Source organism: Lepisma saccharinum, chromosome 12, assembly GCF_977018435.1.
Source record: "Lepisma saccharinum chromosome 12, izLepSacc3.1, whole genome shotgun sequence".
NCBI lineage: Eukaryota > Metazoa > Arthropoda > Insecta > Zygentoma > Lepismatidae > Lepisma > Lepisma saccharinum.
The window spans coordinates 37171480-37188332 of record NC_139240.1 but is presented as its reverse complement, the minus strand read 5'-3'; the positions used below and the strand labels follow the sequence as shown (position 1 = coordinate 37188332).

General features: G+C 36.8%; 1 protein-coding gene across 1 annotated transcript; it reads right to left on the bottom strand.

The window, feature by feature from the left end:
- Nucleotides 1–366: 366 nt before the first annotated feature.
- LOC145995982 (uncharacterized) lies at nucleotides 367–16290 on the bottom strand. Its single transcript, XM_083132096.1, has 5 exons — nucleotides 16156–16290; nucleotides 8439–8579; nucleotides 7253–7417; nucleotides 4100–4246; nucleotides 367–1471 (listed from the first exon to the last, which is right to left on the bottom strand). The coding sequence occupies exons 1-5, from the start codon at nucleotides 16213–16215 to the stop codon at nucleotides 734–736; spliced, it is 1251 nt and encodes a 416-aa protein (XP_082988222.1). The 5' UTR covers nucleotides 16216–16290; the 3' UTR covers nucleotides 367–733.
- Nucleotides 16291–16853: the final 563 nt, after the last annotated feature.

Below are 16853 nucleotides of genomic sequence, written 5' to 3'. Positions count from 1 at the left end.
GTTCTGGTGGATAAGCATCCTCGCAGATTGGCAACACTGTTCAACGTGCAACCGCGAGCGGCGTTCTCCCGCCTGCCTTCCTATCGCAAACTTCCCCTTTTTCTTGGCACTTTGCCAACTGGAGCTCTAGGATCGCTACACCGAGGGGGGGGGGGTAAACTGACCTCCTTGAGATGTCCCGTTTTGGGTCAAAATATTATGGTCACCCAACCAGGGACGACGCACCGGTTATCTCAGATTAAAAAAAAAAACATCGGGCGTCTCTACCAAGAAAAATATTAAATTAAATCTCCCTTGCGAAAAGCTTGAGTCTCTAATTTACACCATTATGTGTAAGTGATAGGCAAGAATGAAAGCAAGAGTTGATAAGAGTTTAAGAAAAAATACTTTATTACAATATTGACAGTGGTCACAATATTATTATTATTACAATGCACTTATTTGTGATTAAATGAGCAATAAATGTATTAGAACTGTGTTACATCCTACAAATAAAATTCAGAAATTAATATTAGTTAACTGAAAAACTTTTCCCCTGAAAATTATTATTTTTTTGATTGTGGGTTAGTGTTCTATAAGTACCTTGTATTTCTTGATACAAGCAATTGCACACATGGCTTGTTTGTTACTTTTCATGTATTTTATTGACCATGTATTGATGGGGTTGTTTTTGGTAAGTGCTGAATAAAATACTATGAATTCTAGGTTCTCAAGTCTTTGTTTCGTACATCTGCTACAACCTAATCTGGATTCCGAATATGAATGAAATTATGAGGAGTCCTGTAGAGATGCTGCTAATCCTGGTGCTTCCGGCTGTAGTTTGTTTCTCAGTTGAATTGTCGCAGGGAGGACAGGTTGTAGAAGAACCAGTCTCGTCTAGAGCTCTTCTGTATCTACGAACAAGGTATTCGGTTTGTTTCTTGGGTGGGACTGGGGTTTTGCCTGTTGTAGTGGATTCTGTTGTAGTGGATTCTGTTGTAGTGGATTCTGTTGTAGTGGATTCTGTTGTAGTTGATTCTGTTGTAGTGGATTCTGTTGTAGTTGATTCTGTTGTAGTGGATTCTGTTGTAGTTGATTCTGTTGTAGTGGATTCTGTTGTAGTGGATTCTGTTGAAGTTACAGTTGTATCGGTGCCATCCCCTTCTGTGGTGCTCGGTGTTTCACCACCTGTACTCCCTTCTGTGGTGCTCGGTGTTTCACCACCTGTACTCCCTTCTGTGGTGCTCGGTGTTTCACCACCTGTACTCCCTTCTGTGGTGCTCGGTGTTTCACCACCTGTACTCCCTTCTGTGGTGCTCGGTGTTTCACCACCTGTACTCCCTTCTGTGGAAGTGGGACAATCGCATCCATCAGCGAACGGTTCCACGTAATTTAAGTACTTGAACTTTGGCGACAAGTGTTGTGGCAACAACTCCTGCAGTAGCCCACCTAGGTTACTCACAGCCTCGTTGCTTCTATCGTAATCAAATTCCTGCGAAAGAAAACAATTAGTTACATGAAGTATAAAAATAATTCCGCAGCACTGAAAACTTTGCAGACTACCCGTGCAACTCCTGAGGATGAGCGTCGCCAGATATTTTTGTAGGGGGTCGGGAGGAAAGGTCGGCGCTCAGACCATTGATAAAACTTGGTTAGTAGAATGATAATATTTAACAGTAATTATTATTACTACGTTTATATTTGTTCTTTTACAATAAAAACTATTATTCCAAATGTATTATTATTATGTGAATGGATAGGCTTTGTTACTCGATCCACCATATGAATGAATATCCAACACAAGTGCTAGTGCACTAAAAAGTTAATGTACTGAAATTCACAGTTACTGTATTTTGTTAATAACTTTTACAGGAAAAGTTATGGGGAAATTTTACTCATAAGTTTATGTTGTGTGATCTCTCACATAAAGAAACTATTTATTCTTTGGATTAAATAGTAGAATATGAAAATATAACCAGGTTAAATACGCGTAATTTCTCATTTTTGGGGCACAAAATAACCATGAAAGGGGCAAAACACTTTAACCATATTTCTTATGTTTACTGTGCGGTGCCGAGTAAGTCCGAAAATTGTTAAACATATGAGGTACCTGGGCCCCCCTTTTTCTATAAGCTCCTAAAAATTGAAAATTTTGAAAGAATCAAAAGTATGACGCTCTGTAACATCAAATGGGGGACGAAATAAAAATCTGAAATTTTGCACCACAGTGAGAACTCTTGAGGTTCAACAAAATATTGAAGTTTTTTAAGATTAAATTTACCCAAAAATATCCCCTTGATAATCTTCTATATATATATATATATAAAATGGACTGATTGATTGATTGATTTAGTTTATTTTACTTCGTGTTTTGTGCCTCTTGGCTAATTTGCGAAGATGGGGATGAGTGATGAAATGATGAAATTGATGAATGGACATTCACAAACAACCAAGCCCGATCGGGATTCGAACCGGGATCCTTGTCGTTGCAATATAAAAATGGATGTGGATGTAGAGTCCATAAAGTCCTGCAAAAAACTAAAACTCTATAACTTTTTAGCTGTTGCGTTTAACAATACACATTTTTTTGGGTGAGAAGGGTGGAAGTTTAAAGTTTTGTTCTGGCCACACTGCTCAGTGACGCTTGCACTGGCAATCACGTGATCATGTGACTTAAGATGGCGTCAATCCAGGAAAAGGCACTGTGTGTTCTGTGGTTTGCAGAGTTAAAATCTTGTGTTTCAGTGCAGAGAAAGTTCCAGACAACATATGGGAAACCATCCCCAGCAAATTCAAGTATCAAGAGATGGTATGAAAAGTTCAAGGCAACGGGAAGTGTGTCAGATTTGCCACGCAGTGGAAGGCCAGGATCGAGTGACGATGTGATTGAGTCAGTGCAGGACAGCGTGCATCGGAGTCCAATGAAATCGCTGAAACGAAGATCACTGGAACTGGGAATACCGAAGTCAACATTACACAAGATCGTATGCAAGAAGTTGAAGGCCCGGCCCTACAAGTTAAAATTTGTACACGATCTGAAAGACGAAGACTGTGACATGAGTTTCTTAACGAACAATCTCAAGGTAGATGGATTGGCCGAAGAAGGCCCACACCTTGGCCTGCAAGATCACCAGACTTGACACCTTGCGATTATTGGTTGTGGGGACATGTAAAGACCGAGGTGTATTCACAGAAACCAGCTAATCTGGATGACCTAAAATAAAAAATAAGAGATGTGATTCTGAATATCCCAGGAAAGCACCGTCAGCATGCAATTCTCGGTTTCACAAAAAGACAGCAACAGTGTTTGGACGTGAATGGTGCACAATTGGAGGTTTGGCGATGAACCTAACAAGCAGGAAATAAACTTTGAACCTTGCTATAAGTACACACAAAATATTTTGTTAATAAACTTAATAGTTTTGAAGTTATAGAGTTTTAGTTTTTTGCAGGACTTTATGGACTCACTGTATATATGTATATATGTATGTGTGTGTGTGTGTGTGTGTGTGTGTTTGTTCCGGCATAACTCTCGAACGCTTGGAGCAATTTCAGCCAAACTTGGTACATATATTACTTGCAATCTGGAAATAAATATTTTGGGGGTAAGACACCCCTGGCACCCCTAGGGGTGTAGGTGAGAAGGGGGTGACATATAAAAATAATCGAAAACGACCGATATTAGTGTGGAATCCATAGTTTTCGGGGCTGCTGAGATGAATAGTGACACTCCCAATGCCGTTCAACTCCAACTATAGTTGGAATGCATTATTTGCCTGTCTAATAAATAAGTACCCGGGCAACGCCGGGCAATCAGTTAGTACTAACTAAACCACGTGTGCATGTTTTTAAAATGCATTAACAAACCATCTTGAAAATAGTAATAACATTTTCTACAAAGCAAAATTATTTTGTGAATACTGTTTTACTTATTGTCAGTAGAAGGTTGTTCAAATTTAATTTTTAAAATTGAGAGCTGCGTGGCCTGTTCTAAAATGAAATCGCCCATATCGCACAATTATTTTTTTTTTAAATATGGAGGTTGAACTTTGTATCCTGTCAAATCATAACGTTCCTGCGCCACTGTTTATAAACCAGAAATGTAGATCTTAGTACTTACATCGTTGAAAGCGATTGATGGCACAAATGTCAGGGGTGGATAAAGGTTGGCTGTCTTTTCTCCATTCTGCTTCACCAGTTCACCAGCCTTGCTGGAGTCCAGACACTCTGCGATAGGAGCGTAGTCGATGTCCAAGATCTCTGCACACTGAAACGATTCGAATTTGAAAATCAGATCTACTCGTAACAGACTGGTATTTTCAATGCAAGTAATCAAATGAGCAGACTATATCGACGCAACCGTATTAGCCGGGACAATACTTTTTTTTTGAGTGTCTGTCCCGATTTTTTTAGAATGTGAAACGGGACGCCAAAATGTGTTCTTTTTGTGACAATAACTTATCGGAATAGAATTACTGCAAAAATAAACCTTCTCTACTATTGTCAAGGGCGTCCGCAGGGATGGGCTAAGAGGGGCACTTGCCCCCTGAGGTTTCTGGAAAGAGTTAATGCAGTTCGAATGATGAAATTGTAGCGATATTTTATAACAAAAAATGTTGTTTTCTGTTACTTACAGAGGGCCTCACCCATGGCGCAGTGGTAGCGTCATTGCCTTGTAGTCAAGGGGTCCCGGGTTCGATACCCGGTGGAGGCACAAGTGGTTCGGATTCCACTTAAAACTGTAGGTCCAGTCCCGATTAGCCTTACTGTGCATAAAGTGGACTTAAAACACCAACTCAACTCAACTGTTACTTACAGGCCATAAGTTACAGCAACTATTATTATTATTTAAAGTAGGGTTACATTTAAGCTTACAGTCTATTTTACACTGATTATACCTAGATATAACTATAAAAAAATAGCTTTTTGTCAGTATATAGTTATGCAAATTGTATATAGATATACAGAATATGAAAATTACAAATGTATGTATTTAAAAAAAAACATAAGTAGTAATAGTAGTAGTAATAATAAAAACAATAAAAGGAGTAATAAAATAATCATAGTAATATAATAATAATAATATAATAGGAATACAACTAGTAATAATAATAATAATAATAATAATAATAATAAAGTTTCTATGACCTTGCCCCCCTGAGAAAAAGTCCTGCGGGCGCCCTTGACTATTATCATTAACTATGGCATTGTTGGGTAGAAATTATATCACAATTCAATGTCAACAATGTTCCAGTATTCTTAAAATATTGGAGTTTCTTCTCTGTTTACTAGAGTACTGCATTGGACCACTTTTGCTCGAAAATACTCGATCGAATCTCCAACGCCCGAGCGTAATTCGCTCGAATATATAAAATATCAAATATCTTTATAATGCAACAATAATCGTACAAATATATGCGTAAAAATCCGTCCTGGTAATTTCAGCCCATAATCATCTATTCATTTTCATACATTGTTATGTGTTGTAGAGATGGACTAAATTACATTTTAACATGAAAATGATGACTATGTTCACTTCAGTTTCAATTTCACTGCATCTTTCACTTCACGATCCATGTTTGAATTACCAATACTACAGAAAAATTACGGTTACACGTGAACTACTGGGTTTCGAGCGCATACTGATCGTTTTGCCTGTTCGAGCGAAATTCGCTCGTGACGTCATGGTGATCGAAGAGATGTTAGTTCCTAACGCTATCTAGCGTCGTCCGTGCGAACTATTTGCCGGTCGAGCAAAAAACGCTCATCTTAGAGTTTCTGGATGTATGTATATGACGTCAAAGTCATACATCCAGGGAATGTAGTTTATCTGGAACTATTGCTCCCACTGAATGAGGTTTTCGTACATGAATGGATTTTGGACAAGTGACAAGGACGCTCTTTCAGTACAAGGTTTGGACGCTGTGTTGATTAATAAAGTAAACTTTAATCACACGTGTGTAAACTTTTACAAAATGTCATTTGAAAAGAAGGATGTACTAAAAATGATCCATTCATCGGCAAAATATAAAGGAATGACTTGGTTGGAGTGCAGTGCATATCACCATATTATATAAGCTATTATATAATACATACATAGTATTCATTCATTCATTTAATTAATTAGTTTTCAAACATAACTTTCATGACGAACAGTTTTTATATTAAAATACACATTTTGCCGTCCACGTTTTCCTTCAGGAAGATATTTAAAATGTTCCGTTTTGTTGTTTTAAAAATCTGGTCAACTCATATCAACGTCGCTGAATTGAAAATGCATAGACATGGGTCGAAAGAGGATATTTTGTATAGAAGGAATGTATCTCGAAATTATGGGAAAGAGGGTTGAGTGACAGCTAGTTTTATGTAGGAAACGTTTTGATAAGGGAAAACATTTTAAAAAACATGGAGATGAAAAGTTGTTGAAGAGTTGAAAACTACCAATTCATTGTTTGTTTAATGCAGTTATGATTATTTATGTATATGTAGTTATGATCTATACAAGAAATCTTTAAAGTAATAGTTACATTTTCCACATCTGCGTCTAGTCTGCAGGAAGAGACAAACATGGCTGACAATTTCAGCATATCTCTCGGAAATCAAAATACCTTTCTAATTTCATTGATTTGTTTATTTTACTTGGCATTTCTGCTACTTTGGGATAATCGCGAATATGAGGATGAATGGTGATAGATGCAATTGATGAAAGGACAATAACAACACACATGGACAGGACACAACACAACACAAAGACCAGCGTGTATGTTTTAGACAAGTTGACTTCTCGGTGCCTTTCCCAATTAAGATTTAACCATATTCTGTTGATAATATTATTTTACATCTATTTAGTGTACTTATTGTTTGATAAATACTATTTATTTTAGAAATTTATAATTTATAAAAATTATTATAAGCTATTTCAAATGTAAATATAACATTTGGCTCTAAACTTGAAATTCTATTGCATTGTTATATCCCGGTACCTAACCTTTACAATAGTTTATCCATTCAATACTGCACATGGCCTCCCCGATGGCGTAGTACCTTGTAATCAAAGGGATCCCGGGTTCGATACCCGGTGGAGGCACATTGCGCAGTGGTTCGGATCCCACTTTAAACTGTGGGTCCAGTTCCGATTAGCCTATCTGTGCATAAAGTGGACTTAAAACAACAATTCAACAACAACAATAATTCAATTCAAGTACTACAAAAAGTACATGAATGAAAGTCACTCCACACTTAGCAATTTTTTCTATATCTCAGCAATACTCACCTCAACTCCAAGGGATTCAGTGTAGGTTGTCTCGATGTTCATAATACAATCCACGAAGTCCACCTTCAACGATTGGTCCTGGATAACGCTAACAGCACACGACTGTAGTTTGTTGCCTTGGCACTCCAGGTCGCCATGTTGACATGTCAAGACATCCCCGGTATACTGTTAAACGGAGAGAAGCAGATTATTATCATAACTCCTTGCTAGGTTTGCATGAAGTGTTTAATTTACTATGTATTTTGACAAATTATAAAGTAAGTTGCAGATGTTTATGATCGTAACTTTACAGTACAGAAAATTGTACTTGTAGTGTCAAAACTTTATATTTTGATATTTTGAGAACCTTCACAGAAACTCGATTAGTAAGTTTGTCTTCTTACATCAATATGGAACACAAGTGTACCTCTTTGATGACGTCACAAATACAAGCTATAGGAACGTAAACCTGATCAGCCTACTCAAGTTTTGCCTCGAGTAATTTTCTTACCCCGTATATAAATATAATGAAAGTTATTGATAATTTTATATGTTCATAAGTAAAGAAAAAGACCACATTCTGCGAGTACAGAAAAATCTAGAATAAAAAAATATGAAGTAACCGGAAAAATGTAACAGGATTACTTTTTGAGCAATATAACTGGAATAGAAAAATAACGCTCCAAAAATTCATAAGGAACTTACTTGGTTGCTGTTATTTTTATCAAATGTTGCAATTAGTTTGGCATTTAAACGTTTCGTTGTTTCTGATGTAATGATCTTAATTTTAAAATCAAGTCAGCTAAATGTTATTGTAGAATAAGCTTAATAATTATTGCCTCTGGCGATGTAAAATAATTCATAGCTAATGCGAAAGGCAACATGTTATGTTTAAATCTAGAATGGGAAATGCCATTTACAATACTTTGTTTCCAAACTGTTTGCAGGCAATTGTTTGTTACTTTTCTTACAAGTGGAACACAACGTATAAAGTAAGCTGCTAGTTTTATTGTCCTTTGCTTGACTTGAACTTCAAATCATACATTCAGTGTCGTTCTCACATAACACGTTATTCTGTAATCTAGTGTAATCTCTCAGAACACGATTTACATGATCATTACTATTTTCGTATGCTATTTACTTCTTTGTATGAAACTAAGTGAATTTATCTTAGAGCAACAACTATGTAAGCAATATGATACTTTACCTTAGCTTTGCCGAAGGGGACAAATTGAACTTCTAGTTGGTCTCCATATTGCTGATAGACTGGAAACAGTTGATTTGAGATGAATTTCTTGCTGTCTGGGCAAAGCGTTTCATAGTAGACTGTGAGCTTGAGATCGGCTGCCTGAAAAAAACACAAGACTAAATTAATTCTTATATATAGGGCTTAAAGTGAGCCGGAATGCACCGGAACTCAGTTTCTGCTTCGACATTGGACATCCATTTTATTTAAATACCGCACTATACAAAATTAATTGGTCCTCTATTGGTAGAAATGTAGAAAGAAAATATAACATTTTGGTGAGTGTATTCGTTTTAAGATGTAGTGCCTACAAACCCAATTTCTTAAAATCACAGGCCTGATAGAACTTGTGTTTTTAGATACAATAATAATAATAATAACAATAATTAGTAGTAGTAGTAGTAGTAGTATTACTCGTGTCTATTCATTTGTGGTTGGTGTTCACGCTCTTGACTGAAACCACTGTAAGCACTAAATTTAAGAACACGAGTCGTTATAGCTTAACAAAAGCTCTGCATTTAAGAACGCGAGTCGTTATAGCTTATCAAAATCTCTGCATTTAAGAACACGAGTCGTTATAGCTTAGCAAAAGCTCTGTGTTTAATAACACGAGTCGTTATACGCGTAGCTTAGCAAAAGCTAGGCATTTAAGAACACGAGTCGTTATAGCTTAGCAAAAGCTCTGTATTTAAGAACGCGAGACGTTATAGCTTATCAAAAGCTCTGCATTTAAGAACACGAGTCGTGATAGCTTAGCAAAAGCTCTGTGTTTAAGAACACGAGTCGTTATAGCTTAGCAAAAGCTCTGCATTTAAGAACACGGTCGTTATAGCTTAGCAAAAGCTCTGCATTTAAGAACACGAGTCGTTATAGCTTAACAATAGCACTGCTTTTAAGAACACGAGTCGTTATAGCTTAACAAAGATGAAAAACTCGTGTGGCGCTGGCGTCAACTGCAAGCGAGCGGAGGAAGCGTGGGCGATGCGATAAGCTGTTTACCATGGAATCTCGCCCTTGCGATGCCAATATATGCGGTTATCATCATCATCATGAAGGGGGATAACCATAAACAGCGAAAGTAGAGACATAATATTTAATGCTGTTGAAGTTTTTGACAAAGGGGGAGGGAAGTGCAGGGCCCTAGCGAAGGGAAAACGAGAGGAGAAAAGAAATGACTATCAGTTCGCGAGTTTGCCGCGGTTCTTCTAATCTTGGTTGAGATGTTGATCGTCTGATATCTATTGTTGTAGCTATTAGAAAGTATTCTTGAATTTTATAGAAAACAGATAATTGTAATACTATTTGGGTTGGCTATGATCGAGGCGTTAAGGGGATGCATATATTGAGTTGAGAGTTTATTCAGTATGAAATTGTGTTTTTCCTTATTGTACGCCGCGTTTTTGCGATTTGACCAATCGCGACGATAAGGATGAGTGATTGTACGATAAAATTGATGAAGGGACAGTCGCAGGAAATTCTTAGGACTCGAGTCTACAACTTTCGTTGGCGACATAGTGTTGTTACAAGGAGACTGTACGGTACCACAATGTATGGGCAATTCTTCACAAAAGAAGACTTTAACCATATTTTTGCAGGGATCGAGGACATTTCAAGACGAGAGCGGTTCAAGCCCCACGACGATTTGTAGATATTTCTGTAGATGATAACCTCGCACAGGTAAAAACACAAATTCCAAATGAAAAATAAATATTCGAACCAGATAAGGTTGTTTGAATAAGATAGTTGCTGATACGATGAACCATTGTCGGGTTCGATCTGATGCTAAAGTTCTGTTTCACGATGAGATTGATCACCCAGAGCAAATATTAGCATTTGATAAGCCCCCCCCCCCCCCTCACGGGGTAGGGTGGGATTCTTGACTTGCGAGATAAATCTTTCATACGTTTGACTCGTGCGAAAAGTCAGTCAGGTAACAACAGTTATCAATATTTATTACTCATCACCCTTATGTAAACTTAACTAAGATAAGGGGAACATATTGCAGTTTGAACATGACGTCAATAAAATAGAACGTGTTGGAACTGCCACGTCACAGACTCGTGCGTTATAAATGACAAAAATATGACTTTCGAAATATTGCTAGAGAAATATTATAGCGTGAATGTAAATACCAGTGGCGTTTTTACGATTTCATTTGTAGAATACGTTTTCTGATCCAAACTTAGTTCTCCCCACTACACACTCCACGATTGCATTGCAGTTACAGTGTAACCCCGATTTAACGTTCGCGAATTTTACACGTTTAATCTTCATTGTTAATGGAGCAAAACGTATACATTTTTCATGGATTTTGCATTTTCCCACATTCTATTACTTCACCCTGGTCACCTGAAAAACGTAAAATTAATTTTTCACAGTATATATTAGGATAATAATTATACTATACAGGATCCCCATATACATATCAGTGTGCTCGGTAAGGCGTAGTACATTACATGCAGTAGTTTCAGTTTAGGTTTGTTGATGGTAATAGTATGCATAGTATGGTATTCTTCTTTTGTGTTGCACTAAATATATATTTCTACATGACAGAGTGCATTGCCTACAAAATGCTGTGCAAAATAAACATTTTCAAGTTAACAAGTTATTATAATCGTATTGTTTCTTCCGACCCTTATGCCAAATAGTTCCTTCAAATACAATTGTAACATTGAGCTACATGATTAGTACAGCGGGATGCACAAGTATTGCAAATTGTCCATGAATATTTTCATTCAATTATCTCTTGCATTCAAAGTGTTTTTAAGGGATGGATTCTACGTTCGCTGGACGCTGGTGCAAAGGTTGCCAGCAGCATATTTGGAGTTTTATTTCAATTCCTGAGGCTCCCATTGCATAAAACAAAGAAAATTAACATGGCGGTGGACATTTTTATCGTAGTACTTATGAATCTCACTCTGCAGTGGGATGCCATCTGCCTGTTATCATAATTGTGCCACGTAACTTGAAAAAATAGCCTACAATTGATGACGTAAGCATAATTCAGATCATCTTCAAACTACATGCGAAAAACAAGAGAGTTATCTTTATGGTCACACGGCAACATCTCATCTTTATCTCACGTTTCGAAACAAAACCACATTGACATTTTCAACCATTGTACATTTTTGTGTGAAGTGTTTGCTATTATCGAAGAGTCGTTTATCTGTAACACTTGAGAAGCAACTACGACTTACTGAGAAAGCTTTATTATGTAGTTTTTCTTACCTAGGAAAAGTACCAGTATTTCAAAAGGAATCTAGATACTATTACTAAGATATTATCTATAGACTTAACGTATGCTCAGCTTGTCAATCGATCACTGTGCAGCAATAGAGGGGAAAGATTACAAACATATCTAGAACAATTCAGAGTTTAGTAGAATTTTGTAAGTGTCTTTTGAGCGCGTAATCTCTTATTGTAACATTTATCATTGTAAATGCAAACATATCGAGTTCAAGTATTTCTTTGAATCTTTGTGTGTTTTTGTTGTCACATATGGAGTCACTCTTAGCAATATTGCAAGTGGGTCATTTTTAGGCTCGAATTTTTAAAACTGAAGAAATACGTCACACTGACGTCATCAGTTTATCGATGATTCATTCTAATATAACGACAAAAATAGCTTGTACTTTTCGTTCGTGCCACTTTTGCATAACCCAGAGTGCATATTTAAGGAACTTGATGAGGTGACGTTACGCGTAGCCCTTTTTCTGAAAAGTTATGTTGTTATAATTATTACAGTTTTATGCAATTAATAGGGCCTCTCCAAAGGCGCAGTGGTAGCGTCGTCGCCTTGTAATCAAGGCGTCCCGGGTTCAATGCCTGGTGGAGGCACATAGTGATTCGGATCCCACTTTAAACTGTAGGTCCAGTCCCGATTAGCCTTACTGTGCACAAAGTGGACTTAAACACCAACTCAATCAATCAATTATGCAATTAATACCCCAAGTATGCGTTAACTTATGTTTAATTATTCGTGGAAAGTCTTAATTGTCGTTTTGTGCAACTTATTTGGGACCTCAAACCTCCATCACAGGAATAAGGGTGTTCCATAGGCGCCGACTCCATGGGGCTTGGGGGGCTCGAGCCCCCCCAATATTAACGATGCGGGGGCAGAGCCCCCCAAATAATTTTGCTTAAGAGGATCTGATGTATTATTTTGCTTCTCTTGTAAAGTTTACTCTGAATTGTGCCACATGAAATTAACTTTACGTACACATTTAAAATTTTGTAGACCATCAACTTTGGGGGGCTGAGACCGATAAACCATCAACTTTGGGGAGGCTATAACCAGAGACAGCAAAACACATGACTTATTACTATATACTAAGTATGTAATTATGAGTATTGTTAAAATGTTTACTAAGAAGAGTTTCAAAAGACGATGTGCGTGAACTAGGGTAGTGGATGGGACATTCTGTCTACAAATGGCTCTCACATGACATTCGTTCCGTGGTAGCAGATATTGAAAGTCGGGAATATTTTGCTATTATGGTTGACGAAACTTGTGACATGTCCATCCGTGGACAATTAATATTCTGCATTCGAACTGTGAATATAAAATTTGATATTTTTGAGGAATTCATGGGCTTTTATTAGGGGTGTGAGGGACGGGAAAAATTTTCGGGACGGGAAATGTTCTAAATTTCCCGAAGCTCTGAAAATCTCGAATTCTACACGTCATTTTCACTTTAAGTGATTTCTGGATTAAAAACTAACAATTTACGATAAGTTCCATAAATTGACAATGCAGAAAACGTTGAGAAATAACGACATTTTAAAATAAGCACTCAGCATTTCCCGACTGCTCGGGATCCCGAAAAGTCGGGAAATCATTTCCCGAAGTCCAAATCGGGACGGAATTTTTTTTTCCCGATCCCGGTCCAGACTTTTCGGGATCCCGCACACCCCTAGCTTTTATGAGATTCCGAACACTGATGCCAAAACTTAAAAAAGGGAGAGAGTGAGTCATTTATTAATTTATTTCAGTGATCAGAGGCCCCCCCCCCCAATAATTTTGACAAGTCGGCGCCCCTGGGTGTTGCCATACAAAAAACGTCAATGAAATAACGTTTCTCAGTTGCATTTTGTTAGTTGTTGTCTTGTTTCGATACTACGAGTCCTTGAAATCTGGATGTTTAATCCTGTATATATGAAATCACGCGCATATATTCAGAGTTGCCATCGGCATTTATTTTTTTTTCTGCCGGATAAGTCACTGTAATCGAACGTTTCTCAGTTGCATTTTGTTAGTTGTTGTCTTGTTTCGATACTACGAGTCCTTGAAATCTGGATGTTTAATCCTGTATATATGAAATCACGCGCATATATTCAGAGTTGCCATCGGCATTTATTTTTTTTTCTGCCGGATAAGTCACTGTAATCGATAATACTCCTTGGATACAATATCAGAGCAGGGACAGAAAATATAAATGTTAGTGGCAACCGTGAATCAGTGCCATATGGTTGCACATATTCAGGGTTGTCACTGGCATTTATTTTTCTTGATGGATGAGGTACTGATTTTCTTGTTAAGATAAAGCATTCCCATGGACAATGCAACAAACCATGGAGGATTATAGGTGTCAATTTTTTAGTTAGTGTGAGTTTAAGAATGGTTTTTATTGCATTGTAAGATTATTGTTACTGCTTCTCAAAACACTGATCGGTATACAACCCAGGCTCCATATCTTATAAACGTGTCATTTTTCTCGTTCACAACATATTTAGCTGTTGTATATTATCTCGTCCTGTGAACTACTTGTTAAATTAAAATGTTGGGGGATATAATCTTTCCTGTCAGAGATTAACATTTACTATGGGCGGTAGAGTGGGATACATAAGTATTATCATGCAAATTCTACATCACCATGTTTGTGCTCTTCGTTTAACAAAATGAGAGCTTCAAGAATTGATACGAAATGACAAACAAGCTGCTGACAACCTGAGCACACCTAAAAGGACAAACAGTGCTTTCATTGTACGCTGGAACGAACTTTCCTTCCTAACCCAAGTAATTTCTATATTAGACAATTGCTACAATTATTTCCATTTGTCTCAAGAGCATAGCATACATACGCGTAACATATAAACATTGAAGTAGAGGTATAATACGAAAATGTTTAATTGGCAATTTTTATATGTCAGATGACGTCATGAGAACAGTTGAATGGTCTGAATGGGTTCTTCTAAATGTGGTTTTCTGATGGAGCTATGTTGGCAAGAGTTTTTCTTGTTGTACGGAAGTTTGTTAATGATAAATTGAAGGTTAGTGTGATTTTAATATTTTGTCATATTTGTCGATTGTATATTGGAATGATTTTGATGTATTTCTTTGAAATATAATTCTATTATGATAAAATGAGAGGTGTACGAGATTAAAAGAATGATAGAAGAAAGCCTCAACGGAAAAGATGGCGAATATTTCGATCTACTCTTATTTTGTGCTCAAGTTGCTCTGGTGCAAATACATTCTGAAGATAGTAAACAGTTTTCAAACGGATTTCTTCGTAGTTTGAATTTCTTCAGCCCTATCCCGAGAAGGCTCCAGTGTAGACTGAGTGGAGTTTTTATTCTCACGACAACAGGAGTATCCGGTAAGTAACTGTAGTTCTCGAAAAGAATCGTAACAAACATGCCCCTTTACAAAATGTGTCGATTTGCCAAAATCTAGTATGTATTTCAACAGTAAGTCTTACCTTTTATCTAGGTTAGCATGTATCATTTATTAAGCTTTGAGTTCATGTCGAAGTTGAACGAATAATAACTACGTCAATAAGTCATGGAAATTGGTTCAATAAGAAACAATTATAGCTTTCTCCCATCATACTAGAATTAGACTATATAGTTTCGGGTTCCGTGAATTAGGATTTTACCTGTTTCTTTATCTTTCAAAAAGTAGCTATTGCCGAAATACCGGGGCAAGTGTTTCGTGCGATATTGCCCTTGCACTATATCCGTATCTAACTAAGCGTCTGTATCACCCTAGGTTTGAACTTTTGTTGCTCCCCCTCCCGAAGAGTTTATCACATTTTCATAACATTATCAGAATATATTTACTCAATACTAGAAATACACATTTTTTCAGTATTCTACTTCAGCAACATATTTTTGTAGTAACTGTGAATTAAAAGAAAACTACCCACGATGTTTTCTAAACAGACAGTTACAACATGTTTCAAAGTTCTACAGCTGTGTACAGTTCTCGTTTGTAATATATGTTACATATCTGTTGCTGGAAATATCTAGTATTTCATTGCACGGACAGTGCGAAATACTTGTTCAAGTAAGAACTCCCCATGAGTAAGTTTACATCAGAAAATCATGACGAAAACGTAGCAACATATTTTTCGTTATTTCTGAGTCATACACTTTTCGTTTTCGGTAAAGCTGTAGAAAATCAATCATTTGAAGAAAATTTGTATTATGTTTGCCACTTTGTCATAACTTTTGTAGTGTAGCCTGAAACAATTGAGTAACGTGTGAAGAGAGACGAATTCGTTCATTTCTCTTTAATAACTTGACACCTCATATGATTTTGCACATCCCCACAATGCATCCAGATGGTTAATATGGCACTGGCCCTTCCAGATGGCCAGGATAAAATCTAAATTTGTTATCGATCGTTGTACAATTAGCTTGCACACTGCGTCTTTAAAACAAAGAGTTACTGTACCTGTGCCGAAACGAAAAGAAGCCCACAAGCCAGCAGTAATGCACTCCTTAACTCCATCATATTAACCTGTCTCTTGAACTGTTCACTTAGTATGTTGACAGATGCAATGTGAGAACGTCAAAACGAAATCACTTCTTATATTGGGTCGTCGATAAGATAAGGTACAAGTTTATCTTTGAATCGACAATTATCACGGCTTATTACGTTTGTTTTCAAGTACTGAGGAGGAAAATACTTATCGGACGCACTGTCATACATAGACGTTGTCATTACATTAGATTTTTCTTTATCATATTAAAGAAAAATGTGCAAGGGGGGAGGGGAGAGTAAGGAAAGCAGTAAGACTACCTGCAAAAGGTAAGTCAGGAAAATAATTCGAACTTCGTGTTTAGATTGTGCAGCTGATAAGATTAAGTTTTCATTCTCTGTACTGTATTTTAGTTGTTGTCGACACTGATTTACAACCGTATTTAAACTATGACAAGTTTTACTAGGAAAATGGGTTAAGATGAACTAAGACTTGATTTCTATCTTGGTAAGGAGCTATATATATATATATATATATATATATATATATATATATATATATATATATATATATATAGCTAAGGAGAAAGGATTCTTTTTCATAAATCGCTTTTCATTCATTCAAATTCATATAGTTGAAATATATAACTTCATTTTTGTGCAGGTTCAGG

What these genes read in the sequence shown, in the direction of transcription:
- LOC145995982 (XM_083132096.1), bottom strand. Translation starts at nt 16,215, where the DNA reads ATGATGGAGTTAAGGAGTGCATTACTGCTGGCTTGTGGGCTTCTTTTC. An exon ending in TTCTTTTCGTTTCGGCACAG is followed by an intron (nt 8,580 to 16,155) that starts GTACAGTAACTC and finishes TGTTTTTTTCAG; the next exon opens with GCAGCCGATCTCAAGCTCAC. An exon ending in TCCCCTTCGGCAAAGCTAAG is followed by an intron (nt 7,418 to 8,438) that starts GTAAAGTATCAT and finishes TCCGTTTAACAG; the next exon opens with TATACCGGGGATGTCTTGAC.